This window comes from Mobula birostris, chromosome 7 (genome assembly GCF_030028105.1).
Source record: "Mobula birostris isolate sMobBir1 chromosome 7, sMobBir1.hap1, whole genome shotgun sequence".
Lineage (NCBI taxonomy): Eukaryota > Metazoa > Chordata > Chondrichthyes > Myliobatiformes > Myliobatidae > Mobula > Mobula birostris.
The window spans coordinates 23,126,574-23,147,279 of NC_092376.1; the positions used below are offsets into that span (position 1 = coordinate 23,126,574).

General features: G+C 41.1%; 1 protein-coding gene across 1 annotated transcript in view; it reads right to left on the reverse strand.

Annotated features, from left to right (window-relative positions):
* The window catches only part of gabra5 (gamma-aminobutyric acid type A receptor subunit alpha5), an 82,724-nt gene that overhangs the window by 45,781 nt on the left and 16,237 nt on the right, over positions 1-20,706 (reverse strand). The window contains exon 5 of the mRNA XM_072264213.1: positions 5,824-5,906. Within this exon, the coding sequence (XP_072120314.1) occupies positions 5,824-5,906 (83 nt within the window). The remainder of the gene's footprint in view (positions 1-5,823; positions 5,907-20,706) is intronic.

Below are 20,706 nucleotides of genomic sequence, written 5' to 3' on the forward strand. Positions count from 1 at the left end.
TCCATTCCTCTACTTACTGTACTAAAAATAGAGCAAGAAGCTTGAGCGATCCTCTCATTTAAAGTGCTTAAGGTACTAAGAATAAATGACACACCAAGACACTTGGGGACAGAGTTGGAGATGATTGGAAGTCTTGCCCAGGAAGAAGAGCAGCATGTACTTGGCACCCGGTAACTTGGTAGAGGGTGAAGAAAGTACCCAGAGCTTCGCCTGAAGTCATTAATAATTAAGCTGGCCAACCAAGGGCAATGGCTGGTGAGCCTTAAGTCCCACACCACCAGGAACCCAAACAATTATCACCATCAGGCTCCTGAACCAGTGAAGATAACTCACTCACCTCAACACTGAACTGATTCCACAACCTATGGACTCGCTGTCAAGAACTCTACAACTCATCTTCATCTTATTTATTTACTTTATAAAAATTTGCACAGATAGTCTTTTTTGCACATTGATTGCTTCCAGACTGTGTGTAGGTTTTCATTGATGATATTGTATTTCTTTGTTCTACCATGAATACCCACAAGAAAATTAATCTCTGGGTGGTATTGGTAATGAAAATAAATCTGACAGGTAGATATAGTTGTAAAGAAAGCTTTTAACACACTGGTCTTCATAAATCAAATACTGAGTACAGGAGATGGGATGTTATGCTGAATTAATATAAGATGTTAAGGAGGCCTGATTTGGAGTATTATGTCTAGTTTTGGTCATCTACCTACAAGAAAGATGTAAATAAAGTTTAAAGAGTACCGAGAAAATTTCTAAGGATGTTGCTAGGAGTGGAGGATGTTGCCTGAGTTATCAGGAAAGATTGGATAGGTTAGGACTTTATTTCTTGCAATGTAGAAGATTAGGGGGAGTTTTGATTGGGGTATACAAAATTATGAGGGGTACAGATAGGATAAATGCACGCAGCCGTTTTCCACTGAGGTTGGGTGGGACTACAACCAGAAGTCATGGCTTAAGGGTGAAAGGTATAACGTTTAAGGGGAACGTATGAGGAAACTTCTTCACTCAGAGGGTCATGAGAGTGTGGAACGAGCTGCCAGTGTAAGTGGTACATTGGAGCGTGATTTCAATGTTTAAGAGAAGTTTGAACAGGTCCGTGGACGGTAGGGGTATGGTTAGCTGTCGTCCCAGTGCAGGTCAATGGGAGTAGGCAGTTTAAATGTTCGGCATGTAGTAGATGTGCTGAAGGGCCTGTTTCTGTGCTGTACTTCTCAATGACTCTAGTGAGATATACATACTTTGATAATAAATTTACTTTGAACTTTGAGATGAGTATGTACTCAGATGGAACTTGCTCAGTTCTTGTCCTGTAATTAAACTGTCCTTGTCTTGGGAACCTATTACAAGTTCAGTTCCACGATGAAAATCCCTGGTACCTGAACAAATCACTCCCCTCATTAGATGTGAAATACAACCATGAGAGGCTATCCAACTGTGGGGAAAAAAAAATCTTGTTTTCTTTACTCCCTCGAAGTTCAGCAACCATTCATTCATTGTGACTGAGTCCGAGTCCTGTGACTCCTGTCTCGGCAGCACAATGCGAGTACCTTCATCAGAAAGGTCAAAATGGCAGCTTGCCAACTACTTCTCAAGGGCACTTATGGAAGGGCATTGAGGTTAAAGATTAGTTTTATTTGTCACATGTACATTGAAACATACAGTGACATGCGTTTCTTCAGTTCACGATGTTCGGGGCGGGGGGAGCCCACAAGTGTTACCATGCTTCTGGTGTCAACTTGGCACTTCACTCATCCCAACACTGAACTGATTCCACAGCCTATGGACTCACTTCACAACTCACCTTCTCAGGATTATTTATTTTTATGTCTAGTTATTTATGAGTTTTTGAAATATTTATTTATCATTTTTTCTTGTACTTGCATAATTTGTTGTCTTCTGCACATCAGTGTTCATCTTTTTGGTGTATAGTTTTTTATTGATTCAGTCTTGTTTCTTTATGTTTACTGTGCAAGCATGGAAGAAAATGAATCTCAGGGTAGCACAGGGTGACATATATGTACTTTGATAGTAAATTTAGTTTGAACATCTTTGAAACGCGGGAGGAAACTGGAGCAGCCGAAGATAACCCATGTGGTCATGGGAAGAATGTTCAAACTCCTTACAGAAAGTGGTGGGAATTGAACTCAATCTTACAGCTTGCAGTACAAAGCATTATGTTAAAAACTGCGTTATGTGCTGCCTGCAATAAATTCCCAGAGCCTGAAAACTTAATAAATAAAAGAATACGTTTACAAGGTGTGAACATTTATTAACCATCTGTGACTGTCTTTCAGCTGAATCTTTTACAAATTTAATTTCTGGGACCTGGGCATCATGGGCAAGGCCAGTATTTATTGTCTATCGGCTGTGCTTGAGAGGATGGTGGTGGGACAACTTCTTCACCCACTGCAGTCCGAGGAGGGGTCTGGTGTTTGAAGGCTGATGTCAGAGAGTGAAGGATTGGAGGCCTGGAGGTGGCCATTCCTGGATTATGTGTGTGTGTGTATAAAGGAAGGGCTTGTTTTGCTGTTGGTGCTGGAATGCGTGGCGATACTTGTGGTCAGCTCCCAGCACATCACTGGTATGTTGGTTGTTAATGCAAATGAGGCAGTTCACTGGACGTTTTGGTGCACATGTGATAAATAAACCTGGACCAATTCCTCTGATAAAAGTGCGCTCACCATGTGTACCAGGGTTTGCATACAGTGACAAAGGAGAAGGGTGTATGCATTGTAGGGGAACTTGTAGGCAGTAGTGTTTGTATGTTCTTGCTTCCTTTGTCCTTCTTTGTGCTAAGACTGGGCTGTGATCCTGGAGTACCCAGGTGTCATTAACACAAAATACTCCGCAGATGCTGGGATCAGAGCAACACGCTGGAGGAACTCAAGTGTCATTAGTCTATTTTACAAAGCAGTCAAAAATTAACTGGATCTGAAATCACCTTGAACTATCATGTAAGGACAACATATTTCCTTTCCCAGGGGTTAGACTAACAATCCACTAGTTTTACACTCTCAATTACTCATAGCAAGTCGTTATTTTCATTATTTATTTCATTTAAATTCTCACAATGCTGTGGTGGCATATGCAATATCCTTTGTCTTCCGGATGCAAGTCAAGCCATACCACGGTATCAATTTTAAGTTACGATTTATTAGTCGATCTGATTTGAATCTTTGGGTCATTGAACACTACAGCACAGAAGCAGGCCTTTGGTCCATCTAGTCTGTACTGAACTATTATTCTGCCTGGTCCCATCGACATGCACCTGGACTGCAGCCCTCCATACTCCAACTGTCCATGTACCTATCCAAACTTGACTTCAATGATGAAACTGAACCCATATCAACCACTTCTGCTGGCAGCTCGCCCCACACTCCCACCACCCTCTGAGTGAAGAAGTTCTCCTTAAATATTTCACCTTTCACCCTTTAACCAATGACCCCTAGTTCTAGTCTCACCCAATCTCAGTGGAAAAAGCCTGCTTACATTTACGCTATCTATACCCCTCATAATTTTGTATATCTCCAACCAATCTCCCCTCATTCCTCTATACTCTATGGAACAAAGTCCCAACCTATTCGTCACTTCCCTATAACTCAGGTCTTCAGGTCCTGGCAACATCTTTGTAAATTTTCTCTGTACTCTTTCAATCTTATTGATACTTTACCCAACGTTCCATTGGACGTAAGGCCTTACATTTCATTACTAAGTTCTTTGTTAACTTTCAAAGTAAAATTTGAAAAAATATATATTTCCACCCTATAAAGCCAGACACTGTATGCTTCCCATTCAACAGACGCTTCAAATATCTTTCCAGACAAGCTTATTATTAATCTTGCCAGATCTACAGATCCATAGCTCCTTTTAATAACTCTGAACCATTTCAATTTGCGGTACTGTACCATGAAAATTAATTGTACTGTCTAGAGTGAGGAATGATTAAACTGAATAATATGAATTTACTTGCCTACAACATTAATTCACAAATGAATAGCCCCCAAGAAAATTATTCAAATTTTATCATCTATATTTTTTCTATTTCATGAAAGCACATCACTCTTGGGTCTCAAAGGAAAACAAAATTGCCGCCCCTCAAACCCATGCGGGAACATAACTTTTCACCCTACTGACCACTCAGCATTTCTGTTACTTCCAATGCCCAAAATTCATTACAGAGGAATAAAAGCTTCCAGAAGCCATTAACAAAAAACTGCAGAACGTAGAACAATGAAGCCCAGGAGAAGGTCCTTTGGCCCACAATGTTGTACTGACCTAATTAAGCTAATGGCACTTAATGACTTGATGCATATTCCTCTGTTCCCTGCATATCAACGGCCTCTTCAAGTACTTGCCACAGTTGGTCAAGGTTGACCATGGATACTGCACCGTAGCTGTTGAGATCCACAAACCAGAGCTGTACAATATGGAGAGCAAGTTGTTGCCCATGTAGCAAGTAGGCCCCTCTCCACACAACTGATGAACCCAAAGGTACGGCAGGGACCGATACAGTTTGGCACCAGCAGCATTGCAAGAGTTGCCAGCTTATGTTGAAATCAACATAGGACTGCCTTAGGAACACCAGCTCCAGATTTTTCCCTTGAGGTTTACTCCCAAAGCCTTACACATGATCGTGTATAGCCGCAATGCAGTGGAGGTTTGAGATCAGCTTGCCTTCTAGATGAGCTTCCAACCACTGCTGATGAGCCCCGTCTGCCTGAGGCGACTGGTTTTAAGGCACGAGTAATCTGCCTTTGCCCCTTCTCCTGTCAGTAGAAACTTCCAGGGGCTTAGTAGCTAAGCCACACAGGAAGGACACAAGCTGGACTTGGTTGTCAGAGGCTATTTGTGGCGCACGCCATTGGGAAGATTTAATAGGTAGTGGGAACTTATCCCCATTGCCACCTCTGGCTATAACAACCTTAAGGAACCTCAAGCCTCATGTGTAAGAGCCTCCTAAAAGCCTCTGTCATTATGTGCCTCCACCACCACCCCTGGCAGCAAATTCCAGCACCACTACTCTGTGTAAAATATAAACTTGCCCCACCCATCCCTCTTCAACCTGCCCCATCTGACCTTAAATGTAAGCCCTTTAGGATTAGAAATTTCATCCCTGGAGAAAAACATACCAGTGTCTACTCTGTCTACGTCTTTCATAGTTTTATAGGTCTCCATCAGTATCCCGAAAACAACCCTTGTTTTTCTAGCCTCTCTTTATAACCCACGTCTTCTCATCCAGGCAGCATCCTGGTAAAAGTTTTTTTTCCACTCTCTCTCATAACCTTGCTGAGGTTTTATAAGGTGTTGATCATACCACACTTGGAGTATTGTGAGGGATGTGGTCGAAACAAAGTTTTATAAAGATGCAACATAACTTCCTGTATTTGATGTAGGTAACTGAGCGTGAAATAAAAGCAGGAAATGCGGTAATTACTCGGCAAGTCAGGCACCATCCCTATAGGGAGAAACTTCAGATGGCCAGCAGCATTGTCTCAGTTTGATTTTCAAAGTTTCATCATAGTTTTATCTCTCTTTTGTCATTATTGACCCCTTTCTCATTACATTTCTCCAGAGATCAGCTGTCCTCAAACCTTCTCTTAGCCAACGCCACCACCACTTGTGTTGTTCAGTCAGTCTTCGGCCCCACCATATTCTAGACATCCCTTTCTCCTCTCCACCCTCACCCAGCTCTTCCCTCTAACTCTTTCTACTTCTGACGGAAGGTCGTCAGCCTGCAAAGTTATAAAACTGTTGCTGTTCTGCATCTGAATTTAGATCATTTTATTCGGATATGATTCCAGACAGACTTACAGCTTCCAAATTTAAGGGGGCAAGCATGGACGTCCATAGGGAAGTCTTCCAGCTGCATAGGGCACTCTGCAGAAATGGTTAATCTGGAAAAGAGAACATACAACCCACTTAATGTTCCTTCCATTGCACAACTACTTGACGATACTCAGCGAGAGTAATGCTTGAAATTTTCCTACTCCTAACTCAGTGAATTAGCCACAGTAGATATTGAGATTCGGCTTTTAATGAATAAATGACCTAATCATCATTGTGGTTAATACAGCAATTACAGATTAATATGCTGCAGGACCAAAGTCTTATGGAATATTTTTTATGATTAAGACTGTGATGAATGATAAATGAGGTTTCAGGGTGGGTTAAATAACTCAGTATAATGGATTTCAGAGCTAATTGCTTTAAATGACCAAAGATTCCTTTTCACTGTACAGAACTGTGGCCAACAGATCATTTCCAGACACCACGGTGGTTAACTTAATGTATTTGTGTCTTAAGCCTGGACACTTGACCTGAGGCACTAGTACAAGAATCACCATGACAGCTGGGGAGTTTAAATGCAAATAATTAAATAAAAAAATAATAAAATGCCAGCATTAGGCGTGATGACTGGGAAACATTTTGATTGCCATTAGAAACTTATCCTGTTTGCCATGGAAGTCCGAGAAAACTTGCATCACAGAAGAATACCGATCAGTCTATAGTGTCTCTTTCAGAGAAACCTACTCTCAGCATGAGGACCGTAACTCTATAGGCCATGGCTCTTCAAGCATTCATCCAAATAACTTTTAAATGTGCTGAGTATTTCTGCCCTTCAGAGAGAGATCCAGATACCGATTCTTTTCTGGGTGAAAAATATTTTCTTTTGAGCCACTCGAATACTTTCACCAATTTCATGAAATTTATCCTCCATGCATTTCAGCCTTGTTGCTAAGGGAGGTAGGTAGATTCTATTTTTCTTTATCTGGGCCCATCATAATCTGATACACCTGCCAGGTGACACCTGTATTTGACTACATATCCACGGTAATGGGCTTGATTCGTAATTAAGCCTAGCATGGCACCCAGTTCACGGGTATCAGAGTAGAGCAATAATTACTGCCCTTCCCTCTCACATTTACATACCATATGAGCAAATGAAACAAAATGAGCCACCCATTCATTGACCCATCTCTTTATGTTGACTAACACTAATTTTGAAAGCTAATTCTTTCTGTGGATGAATAAAAACCAGTTTGTATGTGATATGTAATAGAAGAGGAAATATGGCTGATCCCACGGCTCTAGCAGAGAAATACCATGAACAGAGAGGGTGAGAGATACGTCACAATATTGTCCTCCCAATTTCTGAACGTGTAATATCACAGTAAGTTATTAAATATACTTGTTTATAAATACTTCTGTGCTTAGCACTGCTTTGCTTTTTTTCCCCCAAATAAATCTTACAACTAACGATTTTTTTTGTATTCTGGTTATGGTTACAATACAGGAAATGTGGAATATGTTGTACACATGGTGGTAACTTTATTAGGTACATACCTAATAAAATGGCCACTGAGTGTATGTTCATGATTTTTCTGCTGCTATAGCCCATCCCCTTCAAGGTTTGATGTGTTGCGTGTTCAGAGATGCTCTTCTGAACACTACTGTGGTAACTTAAGGTTATTTGAGCTATTGTCATCTTCTTATCAGCTTGAACCATTCTGGTTACTCTCTTCAGACCTCTCTCAGTAACTAGCAGTTTCTGAGATACTCAACTTTTCGTGATTTTTATTAATGACCTGGATGTGGGGGTAGAGGGGTGGGTTGGCAAGTTTGCAGACAACATGAAGGTTGGTGGTGTTGTAGATAGTGTAGAGGATTGTTGAAGATTGCAAAGAGATATTGATAGGATACAGAAGTGAGCTGAGAAGTGGCAGATAGAGTTCAACCCGGAGAAGTGTGAGGTGGTACACTTCGGAAGGACAAATTCCAAGGCAGAGTACAAAGTAAATGGCAGGATACTTGGTAGTGTGGAGGAGCAGAGGGATCTGGGGGTACATGTCCACAGATCCCTGAAAGTTGCCTCACAGGTAGATAGGGTAGTTAAGAAAGCTTATGGGGTGTTAGCTTTCATAAGTCGAGGGATAGAGTTTAAGAGTCGCGATGTAATGATGCAGCTCGATAAAACTCTGGTTAGGCCACAATTGGAGTACTGTGTCCAGTTCTGGTCACCTCACTATAGGAAGGATGTGAAAGCATTGGAAAGGGTACAGAGGAGATTTACCAGGATGCTGCCTGGTTTAGAGAGTATGCATTATGATCAGAGATAAAGGGAGCTAGGGCTTTACTCTTTGGAGAGAAGGAGGATGAGAGGAGACATGATAGAGGTGTACAAGATAATAAGAGGAATAGATAGTGTGGATAGCCAGCACCTCTTCACTAGGGCACCACTGCTCAATACAAGAGGACATGGCTTTAAGGTAAGGGGTGGGAAGTTCAAGTGGGATATTAGAGGAAGGTTTTTTACTCAGAGAGTGGTTGGTGCGTGGAATACACTGCCTGAGTCAGTGGTGGAGGCAGATACACTCGTGAAGTTTAAGAGACTACTAGACAGGTATATGGAGGAATTTAAGGTGGGGGGGTTATATGGGGGCAGGGTTTGAGGGTCGGCACAACATTGTGGGCTGAAAGGCCTGTGATATGCTGTACTATTCTATGTTCAAACCACCAACAATCATTCCATGGTCAAAGTCACTTAGATCACATTTCTTCACCATTCTGATGTTTAGTCTAACAACAATTGAACTTCTTGTCCATGTCTGCAATGCTTTTAAGCATTGAGTTGCTGCCACATGATTGGCTGATTAGATATTTGCATCAATGATCAAGTGTAGCTAATAAAGTGGCCAGTGAGTGTAATTTGTATACAGCAACAGCAGTTTGACAATGATTGATAAACTACTTCTATGGTCTTGATCGAGGGATGAATATTGATCAGAATACCAGATATAATTTCACTACTCATTCTGTTCATCCAATAGGCAGAGTGTCTTGATTGCTCATCTCCTCCATTGTTCAACAGCTTCAACAGTGCAGCATCACTTGTTACTCAACAACAGGGTCAGTCTAGGAAGTGGAGTTTCACGAGCATTTGCTACAATTTTTTATATTTGGTACAAATTTCTGAGGACACGTTCATTTTACAGATTTCAAATCTTGCACACAATGCCAAATTTAGTATTGTAGTTAACACAGAGGAGGACAGCAACAAGTGTGTTATAGTGCTATAGTGCTTGACAGCGTGTACCAGCAGGCTCAAGGATAGCTTTTATCCTGCTGTTATCAGGCTCTTGAAAACACATGAAAGGTCTGAAAGATGAATTCTTGATCTCCATTCTATTTCATTGTGCGTCTTGTACTCTATTTGTCTACCTGCACTGCACAGCACGGCATTTTGCTATTTCTTTTCAATTTTACTACCTGAATGTGGTGGCTGTATTCCTGGAATGATCTGTTTGGATAATAGGTGAACAAAAGCCTTTTATTGTACTTGTGGTAATAATAAACGCATTACAATTCCAGCGTGTGAATATAATCCGTTAAAACATTGCTGGAGATATCTGCATGGTGATGCTTTTTCAAAGAATGAGTAAGACAATTTAACCTTGGAAAAGATGAGTCCTTAGATGAGTCTAAGGATAGGAAACTGGAGCATTGAGGTAAACAAAGAAGTTATTGAAAGTAACAACATAGTTTTATAAGCTAGTAAAGGATATTTAACAAATAAATTTACAAAGACATTAAACTGAAAAGATGACAAGTTATTTTAAATAACTATGAAACCCTAGTTAGATTAAATAACTATGCAACCTAGTTAGGTTACACTTTAAGTATTGTGCACAATTCTGATTACAGTGTGAGCTATGTAAAACATGACAGATATTAGTACATGTTTTATACGTTGTAAAATCTTACTCTTTATTGAACTCAGTGAGGAATTAAATTGGATGAAACATAAAGGAGATTGAATCCAATCTTGAAAGTGTCATTAAATTTACCCCGTTGAATGTTTCTTATTTGAAGTGAATGTTTTTCATAAGTTTCATCCTTTCCTTGTCCATTGTTGGCGAGACCAGTGTTTATTGGTTATGTGTATGGCTCAATGGTAGCGTAGTGATTAGCGCAATGTTTTACGGTAGTCAGCTATGGGATTGGAGCTCAATTCCTGCTGCTGGCTGTAAGGAGTTTGCAGGTTCTCCTTGTGAGCACATGGCTTTCCTCTGAGTGCTCCAGTTTCCTCCCACGTTCTGAATATTTACCATTAGAGTCAGTGAGTGTGGGCTCAATATGTTGGTGCTGGAAGCATATTGACACTTGCAGGTTACCCAGCACAATCTTCGCTGATTTGATTTGATACTAACGTCACATTTCACTTTATGTTTCAACGTACAAGTGAGAAATAAATCTAATCCTTCTAAGTGCCCTTGAGAAGATAGCGGTGGGAGAAAATCTATTCATGTGTCGTGAGTGAAGAATTCCAGCACTGTGGCCCAGCAGTAATGAAGTGATAGTTATATATTTCCAAGTTGAGTATACATTCAGTGACCACTTTATTAGGTACACCTGTACATCTGCTTGTTAATGTAAATATCTAATCAGCCAATCACGTGGCAGCAACTCAATGCATTAAAACACGCAGGCATGGTCAAGAGGTTCAGTAATACTTCAGACCAAACATCAGAATGCGGAAGAAATGTGATCTAAATGACTTTGACATGGAATGATTGTCACTGCCAGACAGTGTGTTTTATGTGCCTCAGAAACTGCTGATCTCCTGGGATTTTCACCAACAAGAGTCTCCAGAGTTTGCAGAGAATGGTGCAGCAAACAAAAAACATACAGTAAGTAGCAGTTCTGTGGGGAAAAACTCCTTGTTAATGAGAGAGGTCAGAGGAGAATGGCCAGACTGGTTCAAGCCGACAGTAACTCAAACAATTGTGCGTTACTTCAGTGGTGTGCAGGAGAACACCTCTGAATGCACAACACATTGAACCCTGAAGTTGATGGGCTACAGCAGCAAAAAGACCATGAACATACACTCAGTGGCCACTTTATTAGTGTATAAGCCTACTGCAATCATTTGGTAATAAAACATTGAAATGTGATGGTTCTTTTACCTGTGACTGATGCAAGTTTTCAACCTACTATTCACCTTGCTGAATTCAATGAGCTAAATGCTAATCTTGTCCCCGTTACTGTTCATTGTGTCCAGGTTTTACCTTTGAGGTTTATGCTCTCACTGCTTAGTACTGAATCAACTTACATTGATACCAAAACAATCATGAATGCCAGTTTTACACCGAGCGGTAAAATGAGTGTGAGGTCCCATGTGAAGTTGGTCACTATAGTAACCATACAAACATTAATACAATGTGACATTGTATATGTTAAGTCTCCATTTCTTTGAATCGTAGTGCTCCAATAGACCTGGTCATTATTACTGTCCCTAGATGATTGTGAAAGGTTGTTGCTTCCCACATTGCAACTATGACCACACTTCTGAAGTATCTAATTGGTTACAACACACACAAAGTGCTGGAGGAACTCAGTGGGTCAGGCAACATCTATGGAAATGAATAAACAGTCGAGGTTTTGGGCTGAGACCCTTCATCAGGACTGTAAAGTAAGGGAGAAGGTGTCGGAATAAGAAGGTGGGGGAGGAGAAGAGGGTACATGCTAGAAGGTGATAGGTGAAGCCACGTGGGTGTTGGAGGTGGGACGAAGTAAGAAGTTGGCAGGTGATATGAGGAAAAGGTAAAGGGCTGGAGAAGAAGGAATCTGATAGGAGTGGAGAATGGACCATGGGAGAAAGGGAAGGTGAATGGGCACCAGGGGAGGTGATAGGCAGGTGAGGAGAATAAGTAAGAGAGAAGCTAGAGTGGGGAAATGAAGAAGGGGGACGGGCAAGATATTACTGGCAGTTGGACAAATCAATGTTCATGGCATTAGGTCGGAGGCTGCTTAGTTGAAATATAAGATGTTGCTGTTCCATCCTGAGAGTGTGACCTAATCAGAATAAAGAATACTGAGAACATGACCCATGTCTAATTTTGAATGGTACTACTGAGAGCTGACCTTGATATTTAATGAGCTACTTTTCTGTATGTGAGAATTGCTAAGAGACAAGAGGATACTGGGTCTCTGGGATCTGAGTTGAAATAGGGATAGAAAGGAAAGTGTAGAGAATGAAACAAAAATTGCATTGTTGGGAGAGAGAAAACTAACAAAAGAGCAGAATTTACATTTGACATTTTAAAAATTCAGGAGTGAGGTCCACATTTGTAATATTTAATTTTTCTGGGCTTATGACAGTATTTGATTTGAATTAATACTGCATTTTCAAAAATGGTTGGACTTAACTTATTTGGGTGAGCACAGGGAGGATTTAATTTGCATGTACTGTGGAAATTGGTAACTTAACATTCAGTGCATGTCAAATATAAAGCAGGGAACACAATGTCATTTTCATGCTGTTAATAGTACAGCAATGAAACTCAATCAGAAGCTTTTGGAATTCTGCTCAGTGGCACATCCATGCTCTCTTGCATTTGCTTTTGATTCTTTTCTCCTCCTGGTGCGTGAACTTCAGGCTGGTGCATTGCTGATAAATATTGAAGCAATCTGCCACCTAATGGTAGGTTTAGGGAACTGCAGCCATCTCAATTCTTGGAGCAAACATTTGCAGAGAATTGGACAATCCTCTAGTACTTTGAAAGAAAATGATCATAATTTATATATAACAGTAGCCTTTGCGCAAACAAAAGATCCAACCACTGATCATAACCCCCACTTTCTCTTGCCAGTTCCCAGTTCGGCCTCTAAGCCACCCAAGGACCCACCAATAGACAACCCCTTAGCAGTTGTCTCGACATTCACCCATTTACTTATTTTTTGATTGATTGATTGAAGAGCCCTTCCAGCCCTTCGAGATGCACTGTCCAGTAACCCCAGCCCAATCATGACTATTTATAATGACCAATTAACCTGCCAACCATTTGGTCTTTGGAATGTGGGAGGAAACCAGAGCACCTGGAGGAATCCCTAATGGTCATGGGGAGAAAGTATAAACTTCTTACAAACAGGGGCAGGAATCGCACCGGGGTCACTGGTACTGTAAAATGTCGTGCTACTCTACCGCACCGCCCTGAGTGATCACACTACTATTTGAAATGTATCTTTGCCAGAGCTATTGGAGAGCAAGGGTGAAATATATTCATCACACACTCTCAAATGGGAATATCACTTTGGATATTCCATCTTACAAAGCAAAGGACATTTCAGTGATCTTTGATAAACCACTATCCTTCACCGCGCATTCCTACTGAAGGAAAGGAGGGGAGGTGTAAGGTGCTGCATAAAACTACAGAAGCAAAACAATGTTGTGTGCTTTGTAATCTAAAGCTCATGAGGCATAGTCACTAATATATAGAACAGCGTTAGTTTGGGTAGACCATGGAAGGAGGATCCCTTTCTTTCTTTCAAGTGAGGAAATGCTAGCATTAATAGAATAAATCTTCTCAAATTAGTTGGATAAGACTTTTTTTCACTCTTGTCAATTGCTTTACTCACCTTTAATTCTGTCCCTTCTGGTTCCCTTAGTGTTGATGAATAATTTTGGAGAATGTAACGTGCTACGCATGTGTAAGCCTTGGCAATGACAGTTGGCAGATAACTTAAACATCATCCAGCTAAAAGATGTGGCTTGAAAGCTTTCCTAAAATTACACTTAAACCTTTTACAAATATCTCTTTGTGTGATATTATGAAAACAACCCAACACAAGCAAAAGTACGGGTGGAACTTACAATGAAACAGCAGAGAGAATTTTCCTTAAATATGAGTTGAATCGTTATACTAAAATTACAGGACAGTTACGCTAAAGTATTAACAGAGGAGAGTCTGCGGCTGCTGGAAATCCAGAACAATACACACAAAATTCAGAACTGATGAAGCGTCTTGGCCTGAAATGTCGACTGTTTATTCCCTACCCATGGATACTGAATGATCTACTAAGTTCTTCCAGTATTTTGTGTGTGTGTGCGTGTGTTGCTCTGCACTAAGTTTGAGGTGAACATTATATTGAGATCTCAGGTTGGCACTTTACACTCAGTTCTAGGTTTAGACACAGTTTTGAATATAAAAATCAATATGTGCATGACTGGTTGAAGTCAACATCCCCTGAGAGGAAAACTTGGGAATCTCAGTTGCTGTTCTTCAATTCTTCATATTTTTATATGAAGACCTGAGGAAATTGTAACCTTAGTGTTTTATCAGCAAAACTATGTGTATTATGTGACTTTGCTGCCATCTACTGGATTCTCGGTATGTTCAACTATATATATATATTTTTTTTATTTTATATATATATATATATAAAAAATATTGAGTTATATACCAAATAACAAACAATTGTTCAAATAAATCTACCTAAGAGATCTTTCTTGTTGTCAGGCATATGACAGTTTTAAAATAATATCTGTATTTTATTTTCATGATCCAGTTGGTCTTCAGTATTAGACAGCAGAACGTACAAATCAGGGAAATGAAAGCTGGTTTGTAAAACTCTTTACTTTATCCCACCCCTCCCAGTTTCACCTATCACCTTGTGTTTCTCTCTTCCCTCCCCTGCCTTCTAAATCTACTCCTCATCTTTAGTTCTCCAGTCTTGCCGAAGGGTCTCGGCCCGAAACAGCGATTGTACTTTTTTTCCATAGATGCTGCCTGGCCTGCTGAGTTCCTCCAGCATTTTGTGTGTATTGCTTTGGATTTTCAGCATCTGTAGATTTTCTCTTGTTTATGGATAGTTTTGCAATCCAGGTACATGCAATATACACTCAGTGGCTACCTTACTAGGTACAACTGTACACCTGCTCATTAATGCCGATATCTAATCAGCCAATCATATGACAGCAACCTATTACGTACAAGCATTTAGACATGGTCAAGAGGTTTAATTGATGTTTAGACCAAACAACAGAATAGGGATGGAAAGTGATCTAAGTTACTTGGACCGTGGAATGATTGTTGGTTTGAATATCTCAGAAACTGCTGATCTCCAGTCTCTAGAGTTTACAGAGAATGGTGCAAAAAAAAAGATGCCTTGTTAATGAGAGAGGTCAGACTGGTTCAAGCTGACAGGAAGGCGTCAGTAACTCAAATAACTCCATGTTACAATAGCGATGTGCAGAAGAGCATCTCTGAATGCTTAACACATCGGACCTTGAAGTGGATGGGCAATAGCAGCAGAAGACCATGACTAGACGTGGAGTGGCCACTTTATTAGGTACAGGAGGGTGGCCACTGAGTGTATGTCACTATATACCACCTTGAGATTCATTTTCTTGCAGGCATTGACAGTAGGACAAATAAATATGATAGAAGTAATGTCAGTACAATTGAGAAAGACAATAGGAAGTAAGGCCAGTAGGTGTCAGGATTGTGTAGAAAATTGCTGCAGAAAACAGAGCGGTATCTCTTTGATATAATCTAATCTAATCTAATATAACGATTTCATGGCATTGAGGTGTATCCTTGGATTAATTGATAACATGATTAATGCCTACTCGGCTACAGAAATGTAATGATTGGAACCCCATCTTCTTCATACATAAATTATTCCGTTGTGCTGTTTCATTCTTCTGGAACAGTTTATCTCACATAGTCCAAGAACACAACCTACACTATCAGAAAAGCTCTCCAATACCTCTGCTTCCTGAGGAGGTTGAAGATAACTGGATTATGCACATCTTTTCTAATGTCCTTTTACAGATGCACAGTTGGAGTATTCTAATGTTCTGCGCCACTGCATGGTAGAGAAACTGCACAGCGGTGGACAGGAAGGGTAGTCAAAACTGCCCAACGCACCTCCGGCATCAGCCTACCTGCCATATATACAGAAAGGTGCATGATGGTGCCAGAAAAGGGCCAGTAGCTTTGTAAAGGATCCCACTCTCCCTGCCCGTGGACTGTCTGTCCCACTTTCATCAGGGAAGAGGCTACGTAGCATACACACCAGGAACCCCAGACGCAAAACACTTTCTTCCCCCAAGCAGTAAGGCTGATCAACACCTCCACCCACCAACCCACCCCTCCACACTCCCCCAGCGCTGCCTTATCATTTCCTGCCTGTCAGGTAAGGGGTGGGAAGTTCACGGGGGATATTAGAGGAAGGTTTTTTACTCAGAGAGTGGTTGGTGTGTGGAATGCACTGCCTGAGTCAGTGGTGGAGGCAGATACACTAGTGAAGTTTAAGAGACTACTAGACAGGTATATGGAGGAATCTAAGGTGGGGGCTTATATGAGAGGCAGGGTTTGAGGGTCGGCACAACATTGTGGGCCGAAGGGCCTGTACTGTGCTGTACTATTCTATGTTCTATGTTCTATCTTATGTGCGGACATTCCTGTGCCTAGCATCACTTTATGGACATACAATCAATCTGTGTATAGAAGCTATTTTATGTATTTATATTTATTGTGTTTTTTTTAATTGTATTTGAGTTTTTTGCGTTGTGTCATATTTGGAGTAACAATTATTTGTTCTCCTTTATACTCATGTACTGGAAATGACAGTAAACAAAGTCACATCTTGAATAGAGTCTGACTGATAATTTATCTGGTTAATCAGCATCAATAATAACTGATTGGTACCATATATCACATTGCTTTCTGCAGACTTTGCTTGTGCATAGACCGCCTGTCAAGTTTCCCTACAACAATAATGGTGAAATTACCGATAGAATCGCAGGCCCTTTGGCCCACTGTATTCATGCCAGCCATTGTAATACCCACACAAACTCATTTATGTGCATTTGATCTGTAACCTTCTATTTTTTAGTGATCCAAGTGCTTGTCCGGACGGTTACTAAATATTGTGAGCATTCTTGACCCCACCAGCTTAAGTCTTTTTCGGACCTTCTGGGTGAGAACATCCCCCTCAGCTCCTCTCTAAATTTCCAACCTCTCACTTTGTACCAATGATCTGTCAGGTTTGGCCATCACAACCATGGGCAAAAGATTCTTATCTCCATCTCCCTTACAATTTTGCATATATCTATTTGGTCACCCCCTCAGTCTCTCCCGTTCCAATGGGGACAAATCCAGGCCTAATGCTTTCTTATAGTTGAAATGTTGCAATCCAGGCGACACCTTGATGAATCTCCTCTATGGGGAAGGGAACGTGCAGGGAGCAGCCAGCGCAGCATGGTTATCATTATAATCATTAAGGATCCACACTGATGCATGTAAGTATAAAATGTGGTGCTATTACAGTGCCCCTTCAAAAGAGATGTAATTTAAATTCACACACATGCCATTCACAGTACTGGAAAGCTCAGGTGAAGGGCCTCGGCCTGCAACGTCAGCTCTTTGCTCCCCTCCATAGGTAGTGTTTGACCTGCTAAGTTCCAGCTGCATTTTGTGTGTGTTGCTCTGGAAAGTTGCTGGGATTTGGAGGGTCGCTTGAAAGGCGGCACAGGTTACACAGGTGGTACTGTAGTGCAGTGACGTAGCTGTAGACTTGTGCGTCCAGTTTTAACAGCAAGCGTTGCTTCAGTCTTGATCTCTGGTATCATCTGTAAGGAGTTCATATGTTCTCTCTGTGACTGTGTAGATTTCCTCTCAGTGCACCAGTTTCCTTTCGGATCCCAGTTTCATGATTAATTGGCTGCTGTAAATTGCCCTAATGTGTTGGTCTTGGCTTATTGATGTTACATGTGTCAAGCTGCAGTGAAAAGCTTATCTTGTATTCTGTTTATACAGATCAAATCATTATCATCATTAGGGGCATTTCCTCGGAGGGGCAGCCAGTTCCTATCACTTCCCTCAGAGAGGTCACTGGGTCCCGATGCTCTCGAAGATGTTAGCAAAATTCTGAGATTTATGGACCGGACTCTTAATTCATATTGGCCTCTTCCAGTTCTATGTTTTGTTTTCGTGTTCTTGCCCATTCTTTCCCGTTGCTGATTGGCGGGCTGGGGGTTTGGATGATATGTTAGTTTTTGAGCAAGGGAGGGGTTGGGGGTGTTTGTGAGTTTTTGTTTCTTTTTCTTTTTGAGTGGGGGAGGGGATTGATGTATTTCTTTCAACTACAATGGTTTGGGGTGTTTTATGGCTAGATGGAGAAGACAAATCTCAGAGTTGTAGTCTGCATACATACTTTGATAATAAAATGAACCCTTTGAACCTTTGAAATCATTACAAAGAGCACTGAGCTAGAAATAAGTAAAAATAAGAACAATACAGAATAATACAGAGAGTGTAAAAACTACTGAAAATGTGCAGTGCAGGTAAATGATAAAGTGCGAGGTCATAATGGAGTAGTTTCGGAGGCCAAGAGTCCATCTTATCGTACAAGAGGTCAGTTCAAGAGTCTGATAACAGTGAGTTAGAAGCTCTTCTTCTTCTTCCAAGAGAACTACAACCTTGTCATTGGGATGGAGGCTTGTGTGCTTCAATGACCCAGAGAGATATGTTGGCTGGAGTCAGGGCCTCGTGCTTTGGCGCTTGGTAGGATCACCCATGCCAAACAGGTCAAAGGCCAGGCTTAGAGTGGTCCACCAGTACTCCAGGTTCAAGGGTTCAGCTCAGGGCTAACAACCCTGACTGGTCAAACAAAACTGTTACGGAAACAGCAATGAAGAATTGTTCTACACCTGAGTGCAACTGTGTTCCTGCATCTCCACCCTGGACGTGCGTGACTGACAGTAGTGAAAACTGAGAAGAAGCTACTGACACGATGAAGGAAGCTCTGAACACTGCCAGAGATGAAAGAAATTCATTGCTGCCCTAAATGCCAGTGAAGCAATGGGCCGTAAGAAGAAGCCGTCCTTAAGCCTGGTGACAAATGCTCTCAGCCTTTTGTATCTTTTGCTCCATGGGAAGGGGGAAGGGGGGAGAAGAGAGAATGTTGCAGGATATGTTAATTATGATTTCAGGCTAGTCATGATGTTCACACCTCAGAATGTGAAGCTCGCAACCTTCTCAGATTGATCTGAATGCGTGGGGAGAATAGAAATGGGATTGTTGTACAGTCAGGGCAAGTGCAGTGTTTCTGTTCTGTGCGATTCTATAACTTCACATGTATGTGCACGTTGTAGACTGCTATTGGGTGAAGATGTGTGTGCATGTCTATAATGGGATTATTGCAGGCCTGTTCCCTGCTTGCCTGTTCTATCTTGCCTTGTTTGCAATGGTTAAAATTTTATGAAGGCTGCACACCTTGGAACTTAAAGCACTTCACCTGGAGGGGATTGGTCTGCCATCTTGAGAAACTACGGGAGCTGTTACTTGTGCTAACCAGTAACTGCAGTGAGAAATGCTTCTTTTTTCCCCCAGTTTGGTTTAAGAATCAATTTGAAAGCAAAGGGCTTCAAAAATACTTGGTTACCTGGCTTAATGGAACTTTATCAGCTCTTTTTCCAGTTGATGCAGTCACCCTTTATGTGTTCTGTATATTTATTGTGTGCTATTGATCCACTATCTTTCAATTTGCTATTTCCCTAGTGCAATAATTTGCTGGTGGTAGCTACCTTGTAGTACAGTAGTACATTCTGTACGTTTCCATGCCAAGTTTCTCCCAGAGCTTACTCCTGACTTCTTCCCTAACCACTTTTCCCTGTGGTACCTTTGTTCTGTGAAGCAGTTCCCTCTGTAGTCCGGAGAGAATTTTTTTTAGCTTTCAGTACAAGATATTCCTAAAACAGGTGAATGCAGCCTCTGAGAAAAAAGAATGCACAAATTGGTCATGAGCCCAAAAATGTTCACCTTGCCTTTTCCCCTCAACCGTCACTGCCCCAGTCACCGTATGTTTCCAACATTTTTTTTTTCTCATTTTGAATTCCAGCATCTGCAATATTTAGATTTTAATCTTCCAACAAATGCTGCATCCTTCCTTGCAAAACAAGCTGCCTTAACTTCAGAGGCAAGGTGCAATCTAGAATAGTAAAACACAGGAATGATCCATGAGACACTGGAGCAGAATTGGATCAATAAATCCATCGTGTTTGCTGTACCTTTCAACTATGGCTGATTTATTACCCCTTTTAAACCAATTTTCCTGACTTCTTCCCATAATCTTTGACACCCTTACTAACAGCTTTAAATATACACAATATCTTGGCCTCTGCTGCTGTCTGTGGCAATAATTCCACAGATTCACCTTTTCCTGCCTAAAGAAATTCCCTCTCATCTCTGTTCTAATGGGATGTCCTTGTGTTCTGAAGCTGTGCCCTCTACTCCTGGACTCCCCCACTATCGGAAACATCCTCTCCACATCCACTCTATCTAGGTCTTTCAATATTCAGTAGGTTTCAATGAGATCATCCCCCTCAACCCCCATCCTCATTCTTCTAAGCTCCAGTGAGTACAGGCGCAGAGCCATCAAACGCTCTTTATAAGTTAACCTCTCATTTCCTGGGATCATTCTCATGAACTTCATCTGGACCTTTGTCAATGCCAGCATATCCAGATGAACTAAACTGTGAAAAGCTTCTTGAATTAACTTACAGGTCCAATTATTGCAAAAATGTCTATTTTACCGCAATATTATTGCTCCTAGATGCTAACTTAAAAGCCAAAGGTAAAAGAAAGTAAAATGCACCTTTCACAATCTTTCACCATTGTAAACAGGGGATGCATACGATGGATTAAACAAGCAGAGAATAGTCCTTCAATAATCATATTATAGACATGCATACACAAATAGTCACTCTGTTATTCATTTTCATTCTCATCACATTCAGACCAATACCCTCCAGGTTAAGTGAGTTGAGAGCTTTAAGTTCAGAAGTGTGAACATCACCAATAGCCTGGATTCATAATCAAAGACCCCAACCACTCTGTTTATTCTCTC